The sequence below is a fragment of the Cricetulus griseus genome (assembly GCF_003668045.3).
Source record: "Cricetulus griseus strain 17A/GY chromosome 1 unlocalized genomic scaffold, alternate assembly CriGri-PICRH-1.0 chr1_0, whole genome shotgun sequence".
Classification (NCBI taxonomy): Eukaryota; Metazoa; Chordata; class Mammalia; order Rodentia; family Cricetidae; genus Cricetulus; species Cricetulus griseus.
This window is the reverse complement of record NW_023276806.1, coordinates 60,650,025-60,677,725: the sequence shown is the minus strand read 5'-3', so window position 1 is coordinate 60,677,725 and position 27,701 is coordinate 60,650,025. Positions and strand designations below refer to the sequence as shown.

The window sequence follows — 27,701 nt, the reverse complement described above, 5'->3', positions numbered from 1 at the left end:
ACAGGCGGATCTGTTTGAGTTCGAGGCCAGCCTGGTCTCCAGAGCGAGTACCAGGATAGGCTCCAAAGCTATACAGAGAAACCCTGTCTCTAAAAACAAAACAAAAAAAAGTATTTTATCATTCATCTCATAATTGCTTAATATCACCTTCTGATTTACTTGCTTCAGAAAACTGTACTTATCATTGTGCTTCAGGATGAGGTCAGATATTTAAAGACTTCAACTGCTGGGATCCTAGGTAAAAAGAATATCACCCACAGAACTAAACCCTAATACCTATTGCTATATGAAAAACATCACACTAAGTTTAAAAATAACTCTTTAATCATATGCACATACAGGATGAAGGGTAGCACCAGGCTGACTGGGTAAACAAGGTAGTCTCTTTGCCCCAATGACTGCCTGGCACAGTTCTGAGATCACACTCGCAAGGGGGGACAGGTTGGAAAGTAGAGTGAGAAGGCAGAGGAAAAAAAGGCCAAGGAGACACAGGGCTAGCAGTAGTCTCAGTCAGTAGACTCCAACACAGATTCACTTAGTGCAAGGTCCCAGTAGTGTTCAGCCCCATGCTTTTTGAAATGCTCACGAGCCATGTTCTCTGTAGGGCACTGTTTAAACTTCATCTCTCCAAAGCTCCGGTCTTTGGCCGTACCCTAGGTAAGAAGAAAAAACTTTGTTTACTTACTTGAAAGCAATAACTTGTTATTAGGCCACATTGCCCTTGAATTACAAATCCTACCTCAGCATCCTAATACACCATCATGCTGAGGAGAGACAAGAATTTTAGTAAGCTTTCTAACTATCCCCCAATTCCAGTGTTGGGAATTGAACTTAGAGACTTACTCATGTTAGGAAAGCACTCCACCACTTCAACTTACTTAAACAAGACATAGTTTTTTGTTTTTTTTTTCTTTGAAACATATTTTCTCTGTGTAGCCTTGGCTGTCCTGGAACTTGTAGACCAGGCATGCCTTGAACTTAGAGATTTTCCCTGCCTTTGCCCCTGGGCACTGGGATTCCGGGATTCAAGGTGTACTGACATAATATTCTTTTGAGAGACCTGATAACATGTGTGTAGCAAAATGACTCACTGACATGATTCTCTGATAATTATAACCCCATCTTATAGATATTTGCATGATTAGACATATGGATTTCTGGTTTTTTTTGTTATTGTTACTGTTTTTAGAACCAGAACTAAAACATCCCCCCCCCCCCCCGTGAGTATTAAGGATTGAACTGGTGTTGTCAGTCATATACTGAGTCTATACTGAGTAATATTACTAGCCTTCAGCACTCTTTCCCAGCAGGAGGTTGTAAGCACCCCCAATGTGAGTGTAGGGAGTTGGATTTGGGCCTGTTTTAATTCATTCTCAATCACACCAACAAATCAGGGAGACTGAATAACACCCATATTTAATAGATAAGGCAAAGGAATCTGTCTGACTCAGATCGAATAGCTGACTGACACTCTGTCAGCAACCTATTTGTTTTGCTGCAGAGCTGAGGGTCAAACTCTGGATTCCAATGAATATTAGAGAAGCACTCTTGTCACTGAGCTACACTCCCAGGCTACACACCCATCCACCATCAGATTCTTAGATCTAGCCCTATGTTTTACTACACCCAGAGGGGGAAAATAAAATTTACTCCCCTCTCACATTCAGGCTTGGAAATATGTAATTTCCAATTGAGAATTTGTATTCTTAACATCAGCACTTTTTAAAACATTTCCAGTTGGTATGTACTACAAATTGCTCTAAATATTCCAGCTAACTTTCTATTTCAGCATTTTATAAAGATTACCAACCTCCCATACTAGTACACATTTGTTAGTTTTCTTCACAGCTTCTTCATCAGATTCCTCATCATCTGGAAAAGACAGAAGAGCTCAATCTTTCTTTTGTTTGTTGAGACAGATTTCACTATATAGACCAGGCTGGCCTCCAACTGACAGAGATCACCTACATCTGCCTCTCAAGTACTGGGATTAAAGGAGAGTGCCAACACCACCTGGCTCTGTTCTTTTTTTTTTTTAATTTTATTTTTTTTTGGTTTTTAAGACAGGGTTTTTCTGTGTAACTGTCATGGCTGTCCTGGAACTCACTCTGTAGACCATGCTGGAACTCAATGGGATTAAAGAAGAGTACCACCACCACCTGGCTTTTTTTTTCTTTTTCTAAAAGATAGGGTGTCTAACTCTGTAGCTTTAGCAGGTCTTCAATTTGAGACCATCCTCCTGATGCAGTCTACTGAGTGCTGGGATTACAAGCTTCAACAGTCATGCCTTACTAAACATCTTTTCTTTCTTCACCACTCCATCCCCACCCCACAGCCCAATGCCCAGGGCATTAAACATGGTCAACAAATACTTAACCACTAAATTCCAGCCCTAGCTCCAAAGTAGCTTTTCTCTGGCCAAGCAGGATGGCCTATGCCTTTAATCCTAGCACTTGGAAGACAGAGGAAAGAAGATCCCAGTTGAATATGAGGCCAGGTAGTTTTATATATACAAAGTTTCAGACCAGCTAGGGATACATAGTGAGACCCTATCTCAAAACAACAAGCCAGGAGGTGATGGAGCATTCCTTTAATATCATTGCTGGGGAGGCAGAGGCAGGTGGATCTCTGTGAGTTTGAGGCCAGCGTGGTCTACAAAGAGATTTCCTGGACAGCCAAGACTGTGACAGAGAAACTCTATCTCAAAAAAACAAAAAACCTGCAAAAAGTCCTAAAAAACAACAACAAAACCCAAAGTATCTTTTCCTGATTAAAATAGAAAGCTGTTCAAAGACAGCTTTCTGAAAATGTTTTTATGCACTCAATACTTTAATTAAAGACAATTGGGGGGGGGTGTTGGATATGTAGGTCACATCTCCTTAGTGGTTTCAAACCCAAGATCTTCCTATCTCCATATTCTGAGTGCTGGGGTTGTGGGTAGATAACACTAGAGCTGGAGCAAATAAAAACACCAACTTTTTTTTGAGAAGGGAACTCATGTAGCCTAGGCTGCTTTAAAACTGCTACATAGCTCAGGATGGCCTTGAGCTCCTAGGACATCCTCCTGAGTGGTGGGATTACTTGTGTGAACCACCATGTCACAGCTAACAAGAAACTTTTGACTAGCCAGGCGGTGGTGGCACATGCCTTTAATCCCAGCACATGGGAGGCAGAGGCAGGCAAATCTCTGTAAGTTCAAAGCCAGCCTGTTCTACAGACTGAGTTCTAGGACAGCCAGGACTGTTTCATGGAGAAACCCTTTTTCGAACACTCTCCCCTGCCAAAAAAATTTTGACTAAAGAATAATATGGAATATATACTGTATAACATGAACGCATAGCTTGCTGACTTTAAATATACTCTTAAAACCAGAATTACAACCAAGACAGAGAGGGAAGCCACCTGGGAGAAAATCCTTAAAGGACAAGTAAAAATTATTTTTAAATTAATAGTAGTATGTATGATAATGTATAATAAATATTGCATAAGCATATAGCTGTACTGTCTAAGTAAATCAGCCTACGTGGGCAGGGTGGCACACAGTGCTTAGAAAGTAGAGGCAGGTGGATTTTATAAATTCAAGGCCATCAGAGGTATACAGTGAGACCTTGTCTCTGAGTAACTCAGTGTCTGAGACTGTCAGGAAGGGTGAAGAAGAATAGACAGAGTACACTATCCCCACCTCCCACAGCGCTCCCATTTAATCCCTTCTAACCCCAATTCACCATCTCCCTTTGTGTTAGAAGTCTGTTCATCCCACTTTATCCGATGTAGCATGAGACGCTTAAATTTCTTCTGGGCCTTGGGGCCTGGAAAGAGAATTTTGAGAGTTGCAAAGACTATAGTAGAAAGAACCTCTGAGCTTGTCTAATGCTCAGACAGTACTGGGTAGGTAAGCTAACCCCAGGAACCAAAGTGTGACCTTCTACTGCAGTCCACACAGAAACAGACACACATCAGATTCTCTCCCTTCTCCCCACAATGCCAATCACTTCAGGGCCAGGGCTGTCTAGGGACAGTTTCTTTCTCTCAATGCTGTGCACACTCACCCCCTTCCACTACCACCACGTTGACATCCTTGTGCAGTACCACCACCCCTGTCAGGTACAGCTGCCCAGCATTGGCCTCAATCTTGAACTTCTTGGCTGGGTTGCTCAAATTTCGAACTCTAGAGGAGGGAAATTTTAGTTACGTCTTCAGCTTACCATCAAAGCTGCCTGAATGGAACTGCAAATAAAGAAGGGTCTCAAGTGTTCATCTTTCTAAAAAAAAATCAAGACCTTCAACACAGAACTATATTTCTACGCTCTTGTATATTCCTTCCTTCCTTCCTTCCTTCCTTCCTTCCTTCCTTCCTTCCTTCCTTCTTTTCTTCCTTCTTTTCTTCCTTTTTTTAGTGACAGTGTCTCATTATGTGGGTCTGGCTGGCCTGGAACTAACTCAGTAGACCAAGCTAGCCTAGAACTCAGGAGATTTGGCTGCATATGCCTCCCAATACTAGTACTATATTTCAGCAGAGTAAACAGTTAGAATTTACTCCATGAATGAAGGAGAGGTACTATCATCCAAAGTATTTTTAAGTTCATTGTTTCAGAAGGTATAAAATCTTTAAATTCTGTCCCCTCTAGATGCCTATAACATTGATGCCATATATTCATGAAAATTTTCTAGACAGAGACATCAAAAACTGTAGACAGTAATTACCTATACACAGTGGTCCTAAGAGATAAGAGAATAGGGAGGGGACTCTGTCAGTAAGTGCTCCCTCATACTATTAGAATTTGTCTTGTTACTTTCCAGCCTGGGCTAGCCAAAAACTTGCTAGGACAGGTTAGCCTTAAGCTTGAAACTGTCCTGTTTCTCCTAAATGCTAGAATTACAGGTATATATCATCCCACCAGGTCCAAAATTTTAATCTAAATAAATACTAGTTTTATAACAATGCACCACTTCTGACAAAGAATTAGTTAATAGAAATAAGCACATTTAGGTCGGGTGTTGGTGGTACATGCCTTTAATCCCAGCACTAGGGAGGCAGAGATAGGTGGATCTCTGTGAGTTCCAGGCCAGCCTGGTCTCTAGAGAGAGTGCCAGGATAGGCTCCAAAGCTACACAGAGAAATCCTGTCAGGAAAAACCAAAAAAAAAAAAAAAAAAAAAAAAAAAAAAGCACATCTAAAAGATAGAAGGCACACATGAGATAACCAAGAAGAATAAAATGAACACAAAAGTAAAAATATATTTCCAGGGTACAAATAAATATATTTTGGAGTAAGGATGGAAGGCTTACTACAGTACATCAAGATAAACACAGAACTGAAGGGAAAAAAAAAAAAAAAAAAAAAGTTACAGCTTGGGACAGCCAGAGCTGTTACACAGAGAAACATTGTCTGAAAAACAAAAAGCAGTCAAAGAAAAAAAAATTAATGCTTTCTAGAGGAATAAGGTATTTTATACTTCACAAAGGATGAATAATGTGGTAGGTATGCTTTAAGGCAAGTGCTTCTGCCCTAAGCATTGGGTTATGATGGAGCACACCTTCACTATCAGGACTGGGGAGGCAGAGGCAAGTGGATCTCTTAAGTTTGAGGCCAGCTGTCTACATGGTGGGTTCTAGGACAACTGGGACTATGTAGAGAGACCCTGTCTCAAAAAGAAAAAAATTTAGAGACAGTTGCCTATGTGGACACCTACCTATACACAGATATGTGCACCCCCTGTGAAATATCTTCTTTAAGCTTTTTAATTTTCTTGACCTTTCTCTGTTCTGCTGTAAGTTTTCGGGCAGCGTTGGCCTCTTCGTGCGCTCTGTCGTGACAGGAAGGACATCCACAAGTGAGAAAGGCATTGCAGATCAGAGGCAGGGCTAAGGGAAAGAGAGAGCAACAGAGGACTCTCCCCTCCCTCCAATATGGACCCCAGGAGGGTCTGGAAAGGCAGTGTCCTGGGCCCCACCCACCCACCACACTTACTTCTGTCTCTTTGCCATCTGGGCTCTGACGTGGGCTTCTACCTTCGTAGGGTCTTGGACCGCTTCTGTTCCTAATACTCGCATTAAATTTGAGATTCTCACTACAAAGGAGAGAGGACAGCAATCAATCTCCTAAGTTATTTCTCTAGCTAGGACAATCTGTTTTGTTGTTTTAGCTCACAAACATTGCTTATTTCAAATCTCTGTTCAAAATTCACTTTCTACAATAATTTCTACCCTGAAAATCCCACTCAGTTAATGTGATTTTGTAGAAGATCAAACTATCTAAAAAATTCAGTGATTTTTATCATGAAAAAGCATTTATCTCTCATTCATCTGCATTAAAAAAACAAACAAACCCTATAAACCAGGTTGTGGTGGCGTATGCCTTTAATCCCAGCACATGGGAGGCGGAGGTGGAGGCAGACTGATCTCTCTACAAAGCAGGTTCAGGACATCCAGGGATACACAGAAATCCTGTCTTGACGTCTCTCCACTACAAAGACTTTAGTTTCATTTAATGTGTATGAATGCTTTGCCTGTGAGTATGTAAGCACAGTATGCAGTACCTATGGAGTCTAGAAAGCATGTGAGAGATGGTTCAAAGTTGCCATCTAGATGCTGGGGGAACTGAACCTAGGTCCTCTCCAACAGCAGTCTGTACTTAACCACTGAGCCATCTCTCTCTAGCATTTGTTTTCTTTTCTCTCTTTTTTGGTTTTTAAAGACAGGGTTTCTCAGTAGCTATGGAGCCAGTCTTAGAACTTACTCTGTAGATCAGGCTGGCTTCAAAGACATGTGCCACCACCCCCTCCCTGGCTATTTTTGTTTTCTTGAGACAAAGTCTCCCTATACAGCCTTGGCTGGCATGAAATTTGCCATCCCTAAACCCCAGATCTCAAGTACTCAGAAGTCGGGGGAGTGTACATGCTTAGTTCTATATTTTTGAAAAGTCTTTTTTCTTTTTTGAGAAAGGGTCATTTTCTATGTAGCCATGGCTGACCGGGAACTCAGTATATAGACCAGGCCAACCTCTGCCTCTTGATTCCTGGGATTAAAGGTGTTCATAACCATGCCCACTTTTCGTTTGTAAGTTTGGGTCTCACTGTGTAGCTATGACAGGCCTGGAACTTCCAGTGTAATACAGGTTAGTCTGTAACATGAGATCCTCCAGTCTCACCGTCCCAAAACCTAGGATTACCAGCCAGTGCCATCATGCCTGTCTATATGTTAAGAATCATGTATAAAATTCCATAAATATGGACAGGAGGTGACGCACGCCTTTAATCCCAGCACTTGATAGGCAGAGGCAGGTGGATCTCTATGAGTTCCAGACCTGCCTGGTCTACAAGAGCTAGTTCCAGGACAGGCTCCAAAACCACAGAGAAACCCTGTCTCGAAAAAAACAAAAACAAAAAAACAACAAAATAAATAAAAATACATAAAAATCCATAAATACCACAACTATTGTCTTCATGATTTTTTTTGTTTATTTTTTTCTAGAGAGAGTTTTCTATTTAGCCCTGGCTGTTCTGGAACTCACTCTGTAGACAAGGCTGGTCCCAACCTCTGAGATCTGCCTGCCTTCATGAATCTGAAGACTAGCATCCTTTCTGTAAACTGTAGGGAGCCAATACAGCAAATAATGCTTAAAAATAAGCGCTAAATGACTTCTTTAATAAAATGTCTTGATCTGTCATAAGAAAACATAGCATAGATTACAAAAAGAAAAGAAAGGAAGAAAAGAAACTGTGAATGATTCAGAGAAACAAACAACAACCCCCAACCAGTTAAAGTGCCTCTCGATGAAAAAAGACAGACTAATTGACTGACTTGACTTTTGTGGTATCAGGGCCAGCTAGACACTTACCTTTGGGTTCAGGAGGAGGCATCAGACCGAGCCTGACTTTCTCTTGTAGCTCCTTTTGTGCTTCCCTCCTTGTTTGCCTCCGAAGCTTCTTCTGTTCCTTTTTTGTAAGATATACCCCAAGGGTAACTGGTGTATCATTGTCGACTATGAGAAAGAAAAAACGAGTTACCCAAGCTTAAGATCACAGAAGTATTTAGGTAAGTACCCATCACATAGAACAACAGAGGGAGGAAGTTGAAACAGTCTTTCTTTGTAGTCCAGGCTGACCTTGAACTCTACCTACTGTTCCCACCTCAAAATTGCTGGGATGACAGGCATTCACTAACTGTGCTTGGCTTATTAGTTACTAAGTGGTGAGAGGGATAATTTGGTTACGTTTTACTAAATATAAGTATTAATCTCTGAAAAAAAATGTTCTAGGTTGTTTTTCCTTTAATAGTTGAATACTTTCACCAAATGAAATGTGTAAACCGTAGCCCTGGTAAGGATTTGGAGAGGTAAAAGTTTCTAGAATTTTAGTCAGGCAGTGGTGGCCTTTAATCCCAGCACTAGGGAGGCAGAGGCAGGCGGATCTCTGTGAGTTCGAGATCAGCCTGCTCTACAAGAGCTAGTTTTAGGACAGCCTCCAAAGCCACAGAGAAACTCTGTATCGAAAAACCAAAAAAAAAAAAGTTTCTAGAATTTCACTCAAGTCCTACTTTCTGAACTTTGCTGTTTCCACGGAATACAATTTAGAAACCATTAACCTACAGAACAATAAGTTTTGTCTTGGGAATGAAGCTATGTATGTTAACTACTATACAAATACCACCTCAATTTTAGTACTAGGAAACGGGTGGGGGTGGGAGGGATCCCTGTGGAAGGGGCTGGCTAAAGAGATGGTTCAGTGGTTAAGAGTAATTACTGCTCTTCCAGGGGACACAAGTTCAATTCCCAGCACCCATATTAAACACCCCCCCCCCCCCCCCGCCCTCCCCGTGTGTGTGTGTGTGTGTGTGTGTGTGTGTGTGTGTGTGTGTGTGTGTGCTCGTGTGTGTGTGCGTGTGTGTGTGTGTGTGTGTGTGTGTGTGTGTGTGTGTGTGTGTGTGTGCGTGCGTGGGTATTAGTATATGTGTGTATGTATATATGGGCACACATTCTGTAGACCATCTCATAGAGATGTACCTTGCCTCTGCCTCCCATATACTGGCATACTACCACTGCCAGACCTCAGTGAGCACATAATTTTATAAATATCAGCTGTTCTGTGAGAAAATTCTCAATGCTCTAAGTGACTTACTGAAGACACTCAACTACGGAAAACAGACACAACTATAACCTCTGCTGTCTCCATCTTCAACTATACACATTACTCAAGTTAAAAAAACAAACAAAAAACCTCCCTCTTTTGAGCTAGGGTCTTCATATGTATCCCATGCTTACACTGAATCACAAGTCTCTACAGTGGTGGGTTTATAGACATCTACTAACACATCAAGTTAAATCACCTCTTTTGACTGAACTACTGGACTTTTACTATTAAAAAAAAAGAAAGAGAAAAAAAAAAAAAAAAAAAAAGACTCAATGAAGACCACAAATGGGGGCCAGCAACACATGACTCACTAGTTGTACACTGACTTCCACTTGAGTGCTATGGCACTTGTGTGTCTGATTGCATATTCTCGTGGGGGTCATTGCTAGGAAAACTGTCTAAACAAATTCCAGATCATTTGTGGAAGTGGGTGAATTAGCATGCATCACCCATTTTTCAGTTTTTCAGACTGGAGACCTTTGGGTCCCCAACAGACTCTTCACCACTCCACAGCTTTACCCCCACCCAGGTACAGGAACAAACAAGTAGGCTTACATGTATTTAACAAAAGGCATAATGGGTATCTTAAGAATTAGTTAGATTTTAATGCTAACAATGCTAAAGAAAGCCAGGATATGAAACAACCAAAATAGACAGTAAGGGGCCTGGTGGTACACACCTCTGCAATCAGCACTCAGGGGGCAGAGGTAGGAGGAGTACCAGGCCAACATAGTCTACATAGTGAGCTCCAGGCCAGCAATGCTACAAAGTAAGACCTTTCTTTAAAACAAATAAACTAACAAAAGAGTAGAATAAACAAATAAATAGTAAAAGCAAACACAAAATGATGTCAGGTGGACAGTTTTCAGTAGTGGTGGAATCAGCATAATGACAAAAGTCCAACTTGTGATATCCACCATTGACACAGACCAATTGCAGATGAGGCTTTGATTTGATAATTAATACTTAATGTTGTTCAGCATCATCAGCTGGCTATACTATTTAACTTAATTAAAATTTAGAATACAAGGCTCTCAGCTTCATGGTACAATTCAGTTTTTAAGTGCCCAACAATCACATGTGGACAGAATGGCTTACAGGTTAAAAATAATAGGCAGAGAACTCTTCCATTCTGTGTAAAGTTCTATCGGTTAATGCTGCTCTAGAACCATAACCTATAATATTGGATAATCATAATATATTGGATAATACAAACATTACCTGGAGGGTTAAGCTGGGCTGGATGTTCAACAAGATTTGTGATTCCAAAATAATCTTCTCTCTTGGGATTTTCCTCTGTACTAAAATTGGAGGAAGAAGAGAAAACAAGATATGTGGGTAGAGATGATATCAAGAATAGCCTAGAGTCTCTATGGGTCCTAGTCTATTTATTACACACTCCCTATCCCAGGTACTTAGGTTACACATTAGTTTCAAACTGAGAAAAAAGGGTCTCAAAAATGCTGGACATGGCCCAGCATTGGTAGCGCACGCCTTTAATTCCAGCACTCAGGAGGCAGAGACAGGTGCATCTCTGTGAGTTCGAAGCTGGCCTGGTCTACAGTGCAAGTTCCAGGACAGGCTCCAAAACAATACAGAGAAACCCTGTCTCAAAAAACAAAAGAAACCCAAAAAGTTGGACATGTTCTTCATACTAGCCTTTCCTAATCTCAGCATCCACCCTAACATCCCTGATAGGTAGCATATTTGCTTTTTCTTTCTTTTCTTTCTTTTTTTTTTTTCCCAGACAGGGTTTCTCTGAATTGTTTTGGAGCCTGTCTTGGAACTTGCTCTGTAGACCAGGCCGGCTTCAAACTCACAGAGATCCACCTGCCTCTGCCTCCTGAGTGCTGGAATTAAAGGCGTGCGCTACCAACGCCCACAGCTCATATTTGCTTTTTCTGATTTTATTTTTTAATGTGCATTGGTATTTTGCTTATATGTATGTGTGTGTATGGGTGCCAGATCCGACACACAGATCCCTAGAAATGGAGTTATTGACAATTGTAAGCGGCTATGCAGGTGCTGAGAATTAAATCTGGGTTCTCTGGAGGAGCAGCCAGTACTGTTAACTACAGAGTCACCTCTCCAGTCCCAAGCATATTTTCTTTTTTTGGTTTCTCAAGACAGGGTTTCTCTGTGGCTTTGGGGCTGTCCTGGAACTTGCTCTTGTAGACCAGGCTCTCACAGAGATCCATCTGCCTCTGCCTCCGGAGTGCTGGGATTAAAGGCTTGCACCATCAACGGCCCGGGCATATTTTCTTATTAGTAACAATGAGTCTCTAAGAAGCACACTGACCAATAGTTTAAAAACAAAAACAAAAACAACAACAACAAAAAAACACAGCTCCTAAAGTCATGTATCAGTATGATGAACAGATACAAAGTTCTCCAAAAAAGTTCTTGTCTATGTACATATTCATGTGTATGTGTATGTACATGTTCATGTGTATGTTGTGTATGTGCGTGTACACACCAGGGGAGGCCTTTTTCTACGTTCTCCACCTTATTTTTTGAGACAATTCCACTCTCACTGAACCTAGACCTTGCTTATTTGGTTAGACTGGCTTGCCAGTAAGTTAGAAGGATCTTCCTGTCCCTGGGCTCCCTAGAACTGGGATTACAGAAATGCACCATTATACTAGGCCTGGCACACACGAGGGCATGCTCTCACACTGGCTGTCTTGGAATTTCCTTTAAAGACAAGGCTGACCTCAAACTCACAGATACCCACCTATCTCTGCCTCCCAAGTGCTGTGATCAAAAGTGTGCGCCCCCACTGCCCGGCTTTATTTTAGTTTTCATTTAATGGTCTACGTGCATTTATATGTGTACCATTATATGTGCTGGTACCTACAGGACAGAGGAGAAAGTCAGATATCCTAGAGCTGAAATCGCAGGTGTTTGTAAGTCATCATGTGGATGATGGGAACCGAATCCAGGTTCCCTGGGAGAGCAACAAGTGATCTTAATTACTTAGTTCCACACCTGGCTTTTTTAACTATTGAATTCTGGTACTAATGCCTGAACAGCAAGTAATATTTTACCAACTGAGCAAGCTCCTCAGTCTATGCTAATAAAGCTTTATTATCATTATTTCACCCACCAATTAAGAACTCTTGCCTTAGAGGCAGGAATATAGCTCTGTGACAGAGCACTTAAACCACGTGAGGTTCCAGCTCAATTACTAATACTTAAAAAAGACACCAGCAATGGCAACACACACCTTTAATCCTAGCAACCAGGAGACAGGAGCAGGTGGATGCCTTTTTGTTCCATGCCAGCCATGGTTACATAATGAGACCCTATCTCCCACCCCCCTCGTGGTGGTAGAAATAAAGCCAGTGAACTCCTTTAATCACAGCATTCGGGAGGCAGAGGCAAGCAGATCTCTGTGAGTTTGAGGCCAACCTGGTCTACAAGACATTCAGAACTGTTACACAGAGAAATGTCTTCTCAAAAAACCAAAACCAAACCAAACCAACCAAAAACTCAAAACCAAACAAAAAAAGGAATGAAAAAAAAAATCAGTTATAAAACAAAGCAATAGGACTACTGAGCGATGGCTCAGTGGTTATGAGCATTTCTGCTTTTCCAGAGGACCTGGGTTCAGTTCCTAGCACCCACACAATGACTAGCTAGAACTCCAGGTCCAGGACATCTGACACATTTTTGGTCTCAACTAGGCAAACACGTGGTGTACATACACACATTTGCAAGGTATTCAGGCAAAACATTGCTGCATATACAAAAAAAAAAAAAAAAAAAGCTGATAGTGGTGGCACACACCTGAAATCCCAACACTCCCACAAGAGGAAGAAAATGTGTGATACAGTGGAAGTAACAAGAGAGATCCTCTTCAACAATGGGGGAAGAAAAACTGACTCCAAAAAACTGTCCTCTGACCTCTACACATGAGCAGAGGCACACCTGCACACGCACACACTTTGACAGAAACACACATTTAAAGGAAAAAAGCTAAAAAATCTTTTTTTTAAACCCTTTCTGTCTTTTTGGTTTTGTTCTTTTCTTTCTTTATAGGTCTGGGGATTAAACCCAAGTGCCTTCTACATACTAAACAAGTGTTCAACCACTGAACCAGGTCCCCAGCCCTACAAATGGATCTTTACAAACTTGTAACATATATAGAATACATACTAAGAAAAAACGTGAGGCACAGGCAGGCGGATCTCTGTGAGTTCGAAGCCAGCCTGGTCTACAGAGCAAGTTCCAGGACTGTCTCCAAAGCCATACAGAGAAACCCCGTGAGAAAAAATGTAACTCTAAAAGGTGTCAAAAGAAAACAGGTGCTAGGTTCATCTCTCTGCTCTGCAAAAATAAAGTAGATACATGTTCACTCTTGTATTATTTGTCTCTGATTCTGGCACACTCGCCCCAAAAGCAAAGTAACTCAAGAAGGTTTGAAAATATATGTATGTGCAGTTATCTATTTCTTTTGCATTTAAAGTGTTATTTAATGCATCTGTATCATTTTTCTAGTAAGAACTAACAAACTCACAGGTCAAAGCCATTGGGTATGATGTAAGAGTCCCACCACTCAATTTCAGGGATATCGCCTTCCTTTAGCTCCTTCTTAGGAGCAATGAGGGCAAGCCTAGTCGAAGTATGAATGCCTGTTTTTCTAGCAGCCTGTGAAATCTCTGCTTGCAGCTTCTCCAATTGAGCCTAAAAACAAGATAAAACAAAATAAGAAGGTAAATTGGAGAAATGGAAAGTCATAGGATTACAAATTTAAAAACACTCCTTGTTAAAATCTTTATACCTAATGCAATGAATTCATAACTTTTATGAAAGATAGGAAAGAAATTCTGCTTTATCTTTACTTTTTATTTTTTGAATCAGGGTTTCTCTGTGTAACAGCCCTGGCTGTTCTGGAACTCGCTTTGCAGAACAGGCTGGCCTCAAACTCACAGAGATCCGCCTGCCTCTGCCTCCCAAGTGCTGGGACTAAAGGCGTGCGCCACCACTGCCCAGCAATTCTGCTTTATTTCTTTACTCAGTTTATCTACACACTCACTCTACCTCTCTCCCTTTACTCTATAGTTTGCAGCAGATATGCATTAGTAGAATTCTATGAAAACCTCACTTTGAGAACAAAAAGGTCAATTTAACTGACTATACAGTCAATTCAACTTTCCCAAGTACACTGATTTTCTGTAGTAAATTTTACCACCAGGCTGTCTTTCATCAGAAGTCAAGACAAAGGTTTTGAATTGTTTTCCTCAACTGTCAATCTATGGGAAAAACTTCTACACAAGCAGAAAGTAGTCAGGAAAAGAAATATGCTAACATAAAAAGTTCTAGGAATACAGCACTTAAATCAATTACTCATTGTTTTAAATTATACTAATTCCCCAAAATAATGGAAGCTGACAGTGTCTTAACTTCTAAATTACCTTTGTCCGTAATCGTTGAGCAATCTTTTCAAATTTGCCCTTGTCATGGAATTTAAAAGTACGTCTTTGGCGCTGAGAAGGGGCAATTGAAACTCGGGGGTCAAAAAAGGTATTGGATTCCATGTCTTCAGATGGTTTTTCTTTCAGTTGTTGCTTGAACTGTTCCCTCTTTACAGCTCGAATATTTGCCTTTAGGGTGGGCATCCGATGTGTCAGCTCGATCTCCTTGCCTGTTGCATCTACAGTTCGACCTTGTTCATCTAGGATCAGCGGTGTAGGCTTAGTTTGATCTTTTAACTCTACTTTTCTGAAAAAACAGTCCGCAAAGAAATAAATCTTAGATGTAGCATTAGAGCAAGCAAAACCCACAGGAAACAAAGAAACCAGCCTAACCAAGACCATTGTGTAAAGTACTTTTAGGAAGGCAACCCCATTAATGCTTAGTAAAATCTGGATTTACAACATCAAGATGGGGGCTAGAGAGATTGCTCAGCAGTTCAGAGTACTTGCTGCTCTAGCAGTGGGGCTGTGTTTTGTTTTCCAGCATTCTCTTGGGCTCACAACAGTCTGTAACTTGAGTTCCAGTGAATCCAATGCCCTCTTCTGACCTCTGAGGACACTAGGTACTCATGTACTACACAGATATACATGCAGGCAAAACGTTCATACATGTAAAATAAATGAATCTCAAAACAATAACAAAACCAAAGTAAATTAGTCAAGTTTTTGTTAGCTAAAACACAAACTAGCTGGGATTATATCTCACTATTAGAGCACTTGCCTATCACATTCAGGTCTTGGGCTCTAACCCCAGCAGTGAGGGAAAAAGTCCACAAAAATATATCAAACTGAGTATCTGGATACAGGGCATAATAAAATGAAATCAATTCTAAAATAATGCTGAGAAAAATCTGTTATCTAATCTTATTTTATTCCTAAATTGTTTTCTTAAATTTTCAGGTTCTCTGGACTGGACTTACAGATGCTGTTAAAGCCAACCTGTGCGTGCTGGGAACCAAACCCTGACCCTCTGGAACAGCTGAAGCAAGTGAATTACTAAGCCACCTTTCTGCCTGCCCCGCTTTTGATATTTTATGTACATGGTGCTTTTCCTACATGTTATGTCTGTGAGAGAGGGTCAGAGACCCCCTGGAGCTGGAATTACAGACAACTCTGAGCTGCCATTGGGTGCTGGGAATTGAACCTGTGACCTCTGAAAGAGCAGCCAGTGCTTTTAACCACTGAGCCATCTCTCCAGCCCCAACCCCTACCTTTTTTCGTGGTGATAGTGGTGGTACTGTGGATTAAGAATCCACAGACTCCTGTGTGCTAGCCAAATGTTCTACTACTGGGATACACCTCTTACATCTACACCTAAATTCTTGAATCAGTCTTAAACAGAGACAGGGTCTTGCTGTGTAGTCCTGGTTAGCCTAGAACTTGTTATGTAGACTTGGCTAGAATTCATACTTGCCTCATTCTTCTTGGCTCTCCTTCCTGAGCAATGGAACTGCAGGTATGTGCCACTACATCTCATCTGTTCTAACATATGGTCTTACTCAATATTGTTTAATGGCTCAAGTTCTTGAGTGATAAATCCAGAAACCTGATTCTACTCTTACCTTCAATATTAGCTGAAAAATATTATTTTAGTCTACCAATTATAAACAGACAACAAACCCATCAACAAAGCCAAAAATAAATGTAACTGGTATTTAGACCATATATCAAAAACATGAAATGATAAGAAATTACTTAATGTTCTTTGGGGGTAAAAATCAGTAGCATTCAAGTAAATTTCGTTTAATTTACTACTCCTAAAACTTCAGAAGTGATAAGGGATTCTGTGAAAGATACTCACGGTGGAGCTATACCCATGGCATGGAGATTAGCCAGGCCCACCATGTTGGCATTGCCAATAAGCCCTGGCTTCAAAGCCAGCTGGGCTTGAATTCGGGCTTGTAGTTCAGCTGCTTTCCTTGCCTTCTCAATAGCATCATTCATAAAAGTAGCGGCCTGGGAGGGCTGAATAGTGTTGCCAATTGGAAGTCGCTCTGGTTGGGAAGAAGAAGGTGTCTTTGGCTATAAGATAAAGATTAAAAGAAATCCAAGGGTTTGAAATAGGCATACAAATATATACACACCTTGATAGACTATGGTAGGTAATTGTGGCACTTTCTGGATTCTCATGTGAACGAATGACAACAAATCTTGTGCTAAATATTCTTTCAGAATAATCTGAACACAATACCTGAGGTGTAGGGGGGCTAATGAAACTCAGTTGTTTCTTCCTTTCCTCAATTTGTCGTGTTGCTGCCTCCATCATCTGTTTGATCTGTTCTCCAGAGGGAAAAATTGGAAAAGATCAATTTCTCCCATAAATGTTCCCAATGAAAATGCATTCAGTTCTAGAGACCTAAAAGTTTGTGAATGTTACACACACCCACTCACCCCCCACCCCCCCCACACACACCCCTGCACCTTAGAGAAGAAAATTCAGTAAAGAGTAAGGCAATGCTGGTTCACGCCTTTAATCCTAGCACATGTGAGGCAGAGGCAGGTGACTCTGAGGCCAGTCTGGTCTACCAAGCGAGTTACAGGACAGCCAGAGCTGTTACACAGAAACCCCCGTCTTGGGAGGAAAAAAAGAAAATTTAGCAAAGATAAGCCTATAAGATTAAGTGAGCTGGAGCGACGGCTCAGCAGTAAAGAGCACTGGCTGCTCTTCTGAAGCTCCTGAGTTCAATTCCCAGCAACTACATGGTGGCTCACAACCATCTATAATGAGATTTGGTGTCCTCTTCTGGCTTGCAGGCATACATGCAGGCAGAATACTGTATATATAATACATAAATCTTTTAAAGAAATAATTTAAAAAAATTAAGCACTACAATTTTTCAATCTTTCCCCCCAAGGTTGGACTGGTATATTAGGTAGTATACACCATTATGGTGACTGAAACTCAGGTAGTGAGTTTCGAACTGTGCCACTTCCTGCCTGTATTACATTGGATAAGGTTATGAATATCTTAACCTCCCAAGAATCTAAAAGGGGGGAAAGTAATGTATGCACACTTCCTACCAAATTACTACACAAGTGGGGGCAGGGTTGGAGAGATGGTTAAGAGCTAAAACACCAACTGTTCTTGCAGAGGACGTGAGTTCAGTTCCTAGCACCCACTCAGTGGCTCATGACCATCTCCTAACTAGTTCTAGGGGATCTGACACTTCTAATTTCCACAGGTTCCTACATGCACATGGTGTACATACACATACTTAAGCATGTAGACATAAAATGAAATATGCATTATTTTTAAAAAAAACATGTTTACCAGCCAGGAACGTTGGTACACACCTTTATCTCGGTACATGGGAGGCAGAGGCAGGCAGATCACTGTATGAGCCCAGTCTGTTCTACACACAGGGAATCACAGGCCAGCCAGGCTAAATAGTAAGCCTTGTCTCAAAAAATAATCATGCTATCAGCAGATCAATTTCTACTGTAGGTAACCATGGAGAAATGGTGCCAGCCTCTTTAGAGTTGTTTCTATAAACCCCTTGTTGTTTCCTAATGAAGTTCAGAAAGAGTCCTTGACTCTTAGGACATAGTCAAGTCTAGTGCTATCATTTCATTTAATTTCCCTGATGATAAAGTAGACAACTGGGTAAACAATGATGTACACACTAGGTATTCAATACATACAATTTCAATAATCCTTAGTTGGACTATTTCTGATCAAACCAAGGACTGCTAGAATATAAAGCAGGAAAAACTTCCCCAAATGGTTAACACTAATTCAAATGAAGATCACAGTGAACATGGACCAATGTTTTTTGTTTCAACTCACAACATCACTTTGCTTCTTTTAACTAACCTGGAGCTTTGTTAGCATGCCAGGGCTTTCTGATGGAGGCCCAGGGATCACCTCTGGCTCCTCTTCTACTTCCTCAAAACGGGGTATTCGCCGCTTCTTTACCCCTGATGATTCCTTTGAGATTTCAGAGTCATCACCGAACACCTCCTAAGGGAACCCAAGATGAAAGAAGAATCGTATCCCTCCCTAGGGAAAAAGGGAAGAACCATCCCGACCCTACAAGTATCCTGTGTTTTCCCAGGGGAATATGACACAATCTTTCATACAGCTTTCAAAGGGTCTTCTAGACTCTCCACCAAGTGGACCATTTCACCCAACTTCACCAATTTCCTACCCCATTCAAGCAAATTTCATCCCCATGTTTTTATAATGTTCCCATCTCAAGATCTTTGCCAATGCTACTGCCTACATTGAAGTGATCTTCCTCTAAATCCTTTCCCATAAATCCTGTCTAAAACTCACCTCCTCCAGGAAGTTTTGCTCATTATCATCTCATCCCACTCTGATCAACTGTTCTTCCACATCCTCTTAAGCACTTACAGCTTGGTTCATATTAGATTACATTATATTGCTGACACTGTTTGCCAAGTGTTAGGTAATACTTTCTCCCAATTAAAATCTAAGTTCTTTCAGAAAAGAGGCTTTTTCTTTTTTAGTATTCCCCAATAACATTTCCTTCTTATCATACAATGGGAACTCAAATATGTTGACTAATTTGCAAAATGAATTTAATAGGACCAAGAGTGGCCAACTGGAGGGACAATGGGAAAAAGCAAATGTACACACCGGTGGTAGGCTTTGGGTGACATCCCCTCTTCACTAGGAGGGCTCGTGTTTTGCAAGGACATATCCTCAGCCAGGGGCGAGCGCTTCCTGGAACTCCTACAGTTCAAGAAAAAGGACTCTCCCATAATATATTGTGTGGAGTGGGGACTTGAATGGACCAAAAATGGGACCCATATCCCATGCTATCTAGATTCTCCCTCAAGAAACCATTTCTACTATCCCACCCAATGTTGTCAATGCATTCAGAGCGTGAGCTTGGCACTTACAGTGGCATAGTACTATCATAACATAATCTTCAGTGTGGTGATCTGTTTGTGAACTAATCATACCTCTTAAGGTTAACACAAGTCTGAAATTCTATAATCAGTTCTAACTGTTACTCAGGTTTTATAATCTGTGGCTGATTTACTGCAACTCCTCACTTTTAAATTGCAGACTAATTTCAGGTAAGGACCATATCTGATTTCTCTAATCACCCTATGCTGTAAAAACCAAAGGGAAAGGAGTTTCTATATAGAGTCTTGAACCTATAATGTGGCCCCAAGCCCCAGGCAGTCACTACTTATCTTTTTGTGTCTCAGGACCAGCAATTGATACCGAGGTATCTAAAGCACTTTAGAGTGAGTATGATGGTGCGTGCTTAGAATCTTAGCACTCAGGAGGCTGGGTCAGAACCTGAGTTTGAGGGCAGCCTGGGCTTGGTGGCAAGATCTTGTCTCAAAAACCCAAAACAAGGGCTGGAGGGATAATTAAGAGGTTAAGAGTGAGTATGGCTCTTCCAAGGACTAGTGTGGTTCCTAGCACGTATATATATGGTTGCTCAAAACTACCTGTAATTCAAGCCCCAAGGGATTTGACACCCTCTTCTGACCTTTATGGTCATCTGTGTGTATACACATACATAAATAAAAATTTTAAATGAATCTTTAAAAAAATCCATAAACAAAAGAAAACATATTAAAGACAAAAACAAGCTGATCATGGTGGTACACACTTGTAACCCTAGCACTCAGAGAATCACAGTCCAAGACAGGCAGAGCTAGCTATATAGTAAGACCCTATCTCAGAACAAACCAACCAAAAACCCAAAAGAGGCAAAAGAAAGTCAGACAGAGAAATGGGCTACATTGGGGAACTGAGATAAGATCATATATAAAAAGACCATGACTATACTGTAACCACAAAATAAGTACTTAGCAGAAAAGGGAGTATTTCTAACTCTTTCACACATCCCACTCATGGAGCCAGTAACCACATACAACAAATGTGGACTATATGGCAGTTAGTTTCAGGCATCTTATCTACAAGTATATTAAATAGAAATCTTTATTAATGAACAAGACTAAGGTCCACAGTCAGGAAGCAGTGGAGATATGATGAATCAACTTACTAGACTTTAAGTAGACCAAGATTCTTAGATCAATCAATTTATAGGTAGTAGGTAAAGAGGGAATGGTGAAAATAAAATGTATGAATAAAGAAAGGACAAGCTATCAATTACTTCCTTGGACTATTTTAAATGAACCTTTTTGAGAAAGGTTCAGGGTGATGGAGATAATATAAATCCTACCCTTCTACTTTAATGTCTGAGGCTCCCTCTTGAACACTGGGTGTTCTATTTTGTTGTTGTTTTTAACTCTATTTGTTGCAGTACTGGGATTGAGCCCAGAACCTCATGCATGCTGGACAAGCACTAAGCTCTCTATTACTGAATTTTAACCGTAGCCCTCACACTAGGTGTTCTAATAGTAGATGTCAAAGTGTAAGCAGGTATGCCAGCACATTTCTTATTCCAAACACTCCTGAGCTTATTATTATATAGTGACCGTAACCTACCTTTAGTTCTCGTTTTCTGCTTCTGTCACTGCTAGACTTGGAATGTCTAGAGCTTCGACCTTCCTCCACAGCCTCAAACAGCTTATCCACAAATCGGAGAGTAGAATCATCAAGAAAAGGTTTCAGGTGATCTGACAGGAAAAAAGAAGCCACAGATTGAAGAGGTAAAAGTATACAGTTCAATACCAAACATGTAATAAACAACAGACTAGAATAAAAGGGAAAAAGGTTTTACTCTTCATTTCTTTAAGGTATTGTTATTTTATTTATTTATTTATTTATTTATTTATTTATTTATTTGGTTTTTCGAGACAGGGTTTCTCTATGTAGCTTTGGAGCCTATCAGGCACTCACTCTGGAGACCAGGCTGGCCTCGAACTCAAACAGATCCACCTGCCTCTGCCTCCTGAGTGCTGGGATTAAAGGCATGAGCCACCAACAGCCGGCTGTAATTTTATGTTTTGACTATTCATGTCACTACATGCTGCACGCCCAAGGAGGACAGTAGACAGCACTGGAATTAAGACAGCTGTGAGCTGACATGTAGGTGTTGGGAATTGAACCTGGGTCTGCCACAAAAGCAGACAGTGCTCTTAACCGCTGGGCCATCTCTCTAGCTCATGTAAAAAAACATTTTAAGAACTTCTTTGTAGAGGACTAGAGAAATGGTTAAGAGCACATACTGCTATTGCAGAGGGCCCAAGTTTGTTATGCAGAATCCACAATGAGATGCTGACAACTGCCTATGACCTGGGGGGCGGGGGGATCTAATGCCTCTGAGGGCACCTTCCCTCACACACACATAAATTTATCTTCCCTCACATACCCCTCCCCCAAATTTAAAATTGTAGTGGCTCAAGAGGTGTTTTATCAATTAAAAGCACTGGCTGCTTTTCCAGGAACCTAAGTTTGATTCCTAGTACCCACATGGAAGCTCACAACTGTATGCTGCAACTCCAGTTTTAGGGGACTGAACTCTTTCTAGCTAGCTGCACACTTCTGGGGTGTATACATAAATGTAAATGAAACACACACATAAAAAGTAAAATAAAAGCCGGGCATTGGTGGGCATTGGTGGCTCAAGCCTTTAACCCCAGCACTTGAGAGGCAGAGGCTGAGGCAGGCGGATCTCTGGGAATTCAAGACCAGCCTGGTCTACAAGAGCTAGTTCCAGGACAGCCTCCAAAGCCACAGAGAAGGCCTATCTCAAAAAACCAAAAATAAATAAATAAAATAAAATAGCTTCAGACACATTATGTCTTTAGTTCTAGTACTCAGGAGACAGAGGCCAATTAGAGCTAAATAGTGAAATCCTGTCTTCATAACTAAGTAAATAGTTTTCTTCTCGGAATTCCCAATTCCTGATATACTTAATGACCCTGCTATATGAGGTAAAAGGTTCTAATTTTTTTTGGAGCACAAAGTAGTAGAGCCAGATAAATCTGCTTAAATTAAAATTCAAAGTTTAAGATGAGGGCTGGGAAAGTAGCTCTTTGGAAGAGTACTTTGCTTGATAGGCACAAAGGCTTGGGTCCCCAGCACCCTAAAAGATAAATATCACATCATTTAAACTTTTCATACACAACAAATCAAAGGCAACTACCAGCAAACCCACCTCCCTGTACCTTTTCATGCATCTTATTAGACTTCCACACTCTAAGGCATCAATCGGATCAGGCTATTTGACTGAACAGTGCTTCCTAAGCAAACTTGATTTAGGTGACTTGGGATGGTGGCCAAAGACTGATTTATTAACGTGCCACAAATAATAAAGAGAGAGAGAAAAATTGGTTATTTAAGCTCTTCCCATTATAACAGAGGGAAAATAAGGAGAGAGGGTATGGCTCAGTTGGTACAATGCTTGTCTAGATTCTGGTTTCCTCCATCTCCAGGACTGCAAAAGTCAGGTGTGATACATGCTTATAATCCCAGGATTCCGGATGTAGAGTAGTGGTCCTCAACCTTCCTTTAATACAGGTCCTCATGTTGTGGTGACTCTAACCATAAAATTATTTCATTGCTACTTCATAAGTGCAATTTTGCTACTGTTACGAATTATAATGTGCAGGACACAGCTGTTATGTGTCCCCTGTGGGGTCAAAACCCACAGGTTGAGAACCACTGATGTAGAGGAAAGAGAATCATAAATCTTAGGCCATCCTCCCCTACATACTGATTTGGAAGCCAGGCTGGGCACCACTGAACCCTGTCTTATAAACAAATAAACAAACAAATAAATAAATAAGGAGTAAGGAGGGTAGTACACACCTTTAACCCCAACACTCAGGAGGCAGAGGAATGTGGATCTCTAGGAGTTCAAGGCCAGCCTGGTCTACATAGCAAGTTCCAGGCCAGACAATGCTACACAGGAGACGTTGTCCCAAAAAACAAAACAGGGGGTAGAATGGGGAGTGGGGAGAGGTTTGCTAGTCTGACCTTTTCTTTGATTTGCTTATAATAGAGACAATCTGGGGCCATTCAATTCAATGTATGGAATGAATTTATACCTTAAGTCAAAAGAATCAGAAAGGTACATACCAGCCGCCTTCTTCTTATCCATGCCCTTTCCCACACAGTTCAATGCCGCTGTGACCACTGTGGGCTCTGAGAAACCCAGCACTCTCTTCACTGTCTTCTCTATCCATGGTTTCAGCTCATCCAGCTCCCGCTTAGACAGAGCCATTGGGGGGGGGGGGGAATGATAGCTCAAACGGGAAGAAATATTACACCTAAAAATAAAACAAACAAGAGTCAGAGAAAAATCAGGATAATGGTTAAACTAGGAAGGCGTGATTTCCCCATTCCCATTTTCAATCCCTAGTCATGTCCCTCCACTTCTTATGAAGGGAAATATTTTCCCCAAAAGCCAAGCTTCAAAGCAGAAGGAAGCTATCCCATTAGCTGTTTTGGTTCCCCCAACCCAGACAGGGTTTCTCTGTGTGACTGCACCGACTGTCCTAGAACTAACTTTGTAGGCCAAGCTGACCCCCAACTCAGAGATCCACCTTCCTCTGCCTCCTAAGTGCTAGGATTAAAGGCATGTACCACCACCGCTCAGCAACTTTTTTGGTTTTTGAGCTAGGGTCTCACCATGTAGTTCATGCAGAATTTAACACTGGTAATTCTCCCGCCTCTACTTGCCCAGTGAGGGATTCTGGGACTACACCACCATGCCCTACTCATTTGATGTTTTAATTTTAATTCAGGATCAGTCATCAATGCTATCTTAAGAATAAAAAAACTAGGAATAACCTAGTCTGAGGAATGAGTTCAAACTTCTGACCCTGTCATACAAAGGACAAACAGAACATTAAAGAGTCAATCTAGCAGGCAGTGATAGCGAACACATTCAATTTCAGACAAACCACAAACAAAAAAAGAGTCAATCTAGAAGACAACTTTACTATTGCTTCTCCTCTGGAAGACATTCTTTAACTCAGCTCTGACCTAAGACTTTTTTTTCTAAGGGATACAAGAAAGGGCTTATCCAAGTCAGTCCTCCTGTGTCAAAATCTCATAACCCTTATGAATGCTGTCACAATTCTCTGTAGTTTTATTCATGGTGGTGAGCATTCTATATACCAGTAATTCAATATCATATGCTATAGGACTTGTCAGCTGACTTAATGAGAATAAACCCTAAACTCAAACTCTCAAACAATCCTCACAAGCACAGAGAAAACTTCACTTCTGATTTTCATCCAAATAGCTGTACAGCAATCAACGAACCGCACTGACCTCAACTTCCCAGCTGACCTCCCCTAAGCACTTGGTAGGATCTGAGAATTATGCTTTCAAGATGTTTTAAGACATCTAGATCATACAAGACTGTAATCCCTGCACAAGGGAGGTAAAGACAGGAGAATCAGAAGTTTGGGTCTAGCCTAGACTACAGAGCTCAAAGTCGCCCTAGGCTACACGAGATCTTGTCATAAAACAGAAAGATGAAGTCTAATTAGCTCCTGAATTTTTTGTTTGTTTTGTTTTGTTGTTTTTTTCCAGACAGGGTTTCTATGTGGCTGTGAGGCATGTTAGTTCACACCTGTACTCTAGCACTCAGGAAGCAGAGGTAGGAGGTTGACCCAGAGTTTGTGGCCATCCTGGTCTATATATCAAGCACTGGGCTAGTGAGGCTTACAGAATGAAACCATATCTTAAGGGAAAAAAAAAAAAAAAAAAAGGTGTAGCCGGGTAGCGGTGGTGTACGCCTTTAGCCTTTAGTCCCAGCACTCTGGAGGCAGAGGCAGGCTCGAACTCTGTGAGTTCGAGGCCAGCCTGGTCTACAAGAGCTAGTTCCAGGACAGCCTCCAAAGCTACACAGAGAAACTCTGTCTCGAAAAACAAACAACAACAAAAAAAAAAACAAAAAAACAAAAAACCCCCACTAAGCACCACCCTTATTTGCCCTTTGGCAAATAAGTTAATTCCCTAGAGCCTCGGTTTACTATCTTAGGAAATGGGAACATTTGACATAGCACTCCATTCAATAAATACTTAAGGACACAGACAGCAGTGATCAAGACAGTCAAGAACCCTCATGTTAGTGGGGCTTACAACCCACTACAATTGAATTAACAGGCTAGAGTGTAAGCAATTTCAAAATCCAAAGTAGTAGGTGAAGCGTATTAGCAGATTGGATGTGAGCCCGAGCATTGTACTAACAAATGAATGTCTTCAAATTCGACCCGATTCTTCATAAACGTGCAGACGAGCAGGCAATGGCTACAAAAGTTTCAGTTGCCAGTGTTGCCAGCAACCAAGTGTTCAACCGTAACAGCGAGAGGCGGCATCGTCGGCGGGGGGTTGGAGGAAGGCAGGACGCTCTCTGATGAATGAGCATGTAGCAGAACCCCAGCTTCCGAAGGAAGAATCCCTTACACTACTCAGCTACGAGCCCTGGTGTCCCCGTGCTTCCATCTTAACTGTCTTTCCACTGGCCCCCGCCCCAGCGACTCCGACCCAACTCCTCACCTCACAGCAGGTCTGCCCACCCTGCTCCTTCCCGCCCCCGCCCTTTCCCTCCAGCAAGCCCATTCTGACTCCTTCCCCCAAGACCCGGGCGCTCCTCTCAGCCTGCTTCCCGCCCAGCCTTCCCGCCCGCCCGCTCCTCCCCGGACTGAGCCACGTCCAGCCGCTCACACCAAAGGCTATCCTCTCGGGGCGCGGGGCCACTACTCACCTCACAAACTTCAGCCCCTGAGACGGAGCCCGAACGTTACACCGGAACCGGAAACCTTCCAGTGGCCCTACGGCCCGCCGTCGCTACCGCCACAGCCGCCGCCACGCTGCTACCCCCACAGCACGTGACCAGGGAAGGCGGGACCACGGCTGCGCAGCCACGGTATTCTGGGACCGGCGGCGAGGCGCATGCGCAACGGGATGCTAATGATTAACCCATTGACTGCCGGCGGAGCGCGGTTCCTACGTTAGTCCCGTCATTACTGCTGGAGCAGAAGTCGGTTGGGAGCGGTTTCCCTCGCGTCAAGAGTTAGTGCGCTAAAATTACTGCTAGAACTAAAGGTGGGGACTTCCACATTCGTGCTCAAAAATGTCCTTTCTTGTAAAAACACACAAAAAAGTTACAATCACTACCATTAGCCACCCCTCAACTTTTCCTCCCTAGTCTAACGCAACAAAAAGAACACATACTCAAAGCTATCCCCATGGCTTTCCATCCACCAGTGAAACACCAACAAGACATGCCTCGCTTCCTATGCATGCCCTGCTTTAATTTCATTTTTATGCTTATGAAGATCTAATTTCCCCACACTTAGTATTTTGATTGCTTACTCAGGCTCAGAGTGTGGATCACTTCCTTGCTTGTCGCTTTCCGCCTTGCGTTGCTCTTTACAAAGAAACCTACAAGATTTGCAGCCTGCTCTCCGCGTTTCTGTTCATATGGGCCCAGAGAAACCTTTCTGGCCACCCTATTTAAATTTTGATACTCGACACTCTTGATTTCCTTTTATTACTGTACATATAGTATAATCTATATTCATACAAGTTTACTTAGGCATAGACCTTGTTCTCTGACTCCTTTGTTCACTGATATATCTTAAATACTTAAAACTCACACAATTAAGTACTTGTCTACCGTGGCAGGTCCCCAACTACACCCCCTCTCCCCCTACACACACATGCAATATAGAAAAACTTTAACGAAAGGAAATTCTTCTGGGAAAGGTGGGGGAGTGGATTTCAGTTAGACGAGGGACATCAAAATGCAGTTAGGTAAGCGAGATTATTTCGGGTGTGCTACGGCATGTTGGTGCCCAGCTTTAACTTCATGTTTATGCTCATAAATACACAATTTGCCAGTACTATTGTTTGTTTTGCTTTGAGACGGGGTCTCATGTCATCTAGGCTGGCTTCAAACTCAATATGCAGTGGAGGATGGCCTTGAACTCCTGATGTTCCTACCTTCATTTTGTATTTATTATTTATTAGTTTTTTGTTTGAGATGGGGTTTCTCTGTGTAGCTCTGGCTGTCGTCCTGGAACTCACTATGTAGACCGGGCTGGCCTCAAATTCAGAGATCTGTCTGCCTCTGCCTCCTGAGTACTACTAGCATTAAAGGTGTATGCCACCACCAGGCCTAGCTTCATTTCTTAAAAGACTGAGATTACAGGCCTGAATCACCAAACCCAGCTCTCACAG

The 27,701-nt window shown here is 41.8% G+C and overlaps 1 protein-coding gene across 5 annotated transcripts; it reads right to left on the bottom strand.

Moving 5' to 3' along the window:
* Positions 1-302: 302 nt before the first annotated feature.
* Prpf3 (pre-mRNA processing factor 3) lies at positions 303-26,359 on the bottom strand. 5 transcript variants are annotated; one of them, XM_027393662.2, is made up of 16 exons: positions 26,224-26,359; positions 23,583-23,773; positions 21,045-21,175; positions 18,423-18,569; positions 16,800-16,883; positions 16,410-16,630; positions 14,549-14,855; positions 13,651-13,817; positions 10,353-10,432; positions 7,841-7,984; positions 5,972-6,071; positions 5,694-5,807; positions 4,050-4,168; positions 3,726-3,809; positions 1,811-1,872; positions 303-653 (listed from the first exon to the last, which is right to left on the bottom strand). In XM_027393662.2, the coding sequence occupies exons 2-16, from the start codon at positions 23,725-23,727 to the stop codon at positions 507-509; spliced, it is 2,052 nt and encodes a 683-aa protein (XP_027249463.1). In that variant the 5' UTR covers positions 23,728-23,773; positions 26,224-26,359; the 3' UTR covers positions 303-506. The 5 variants fall into 5 exon arrangements, with proteins under 5 accessions (XP_027249463.1, XP_027249466.1, XP_035306537.1 ...); XM_027393665.1 differs by lacking the exons at positions 23,583-23,773; positions 26,224-26,359 and adding an exon at positions 19,209-19,304 and having other exon boundaries at positions 21,045-21,176; XM_035450646.1 differs by lacking the exons at positions 1,811-1,872; positions 26,224-26,359.
* Positions 26,360-27,701: the final 1,342 nt, after the last annotated feature.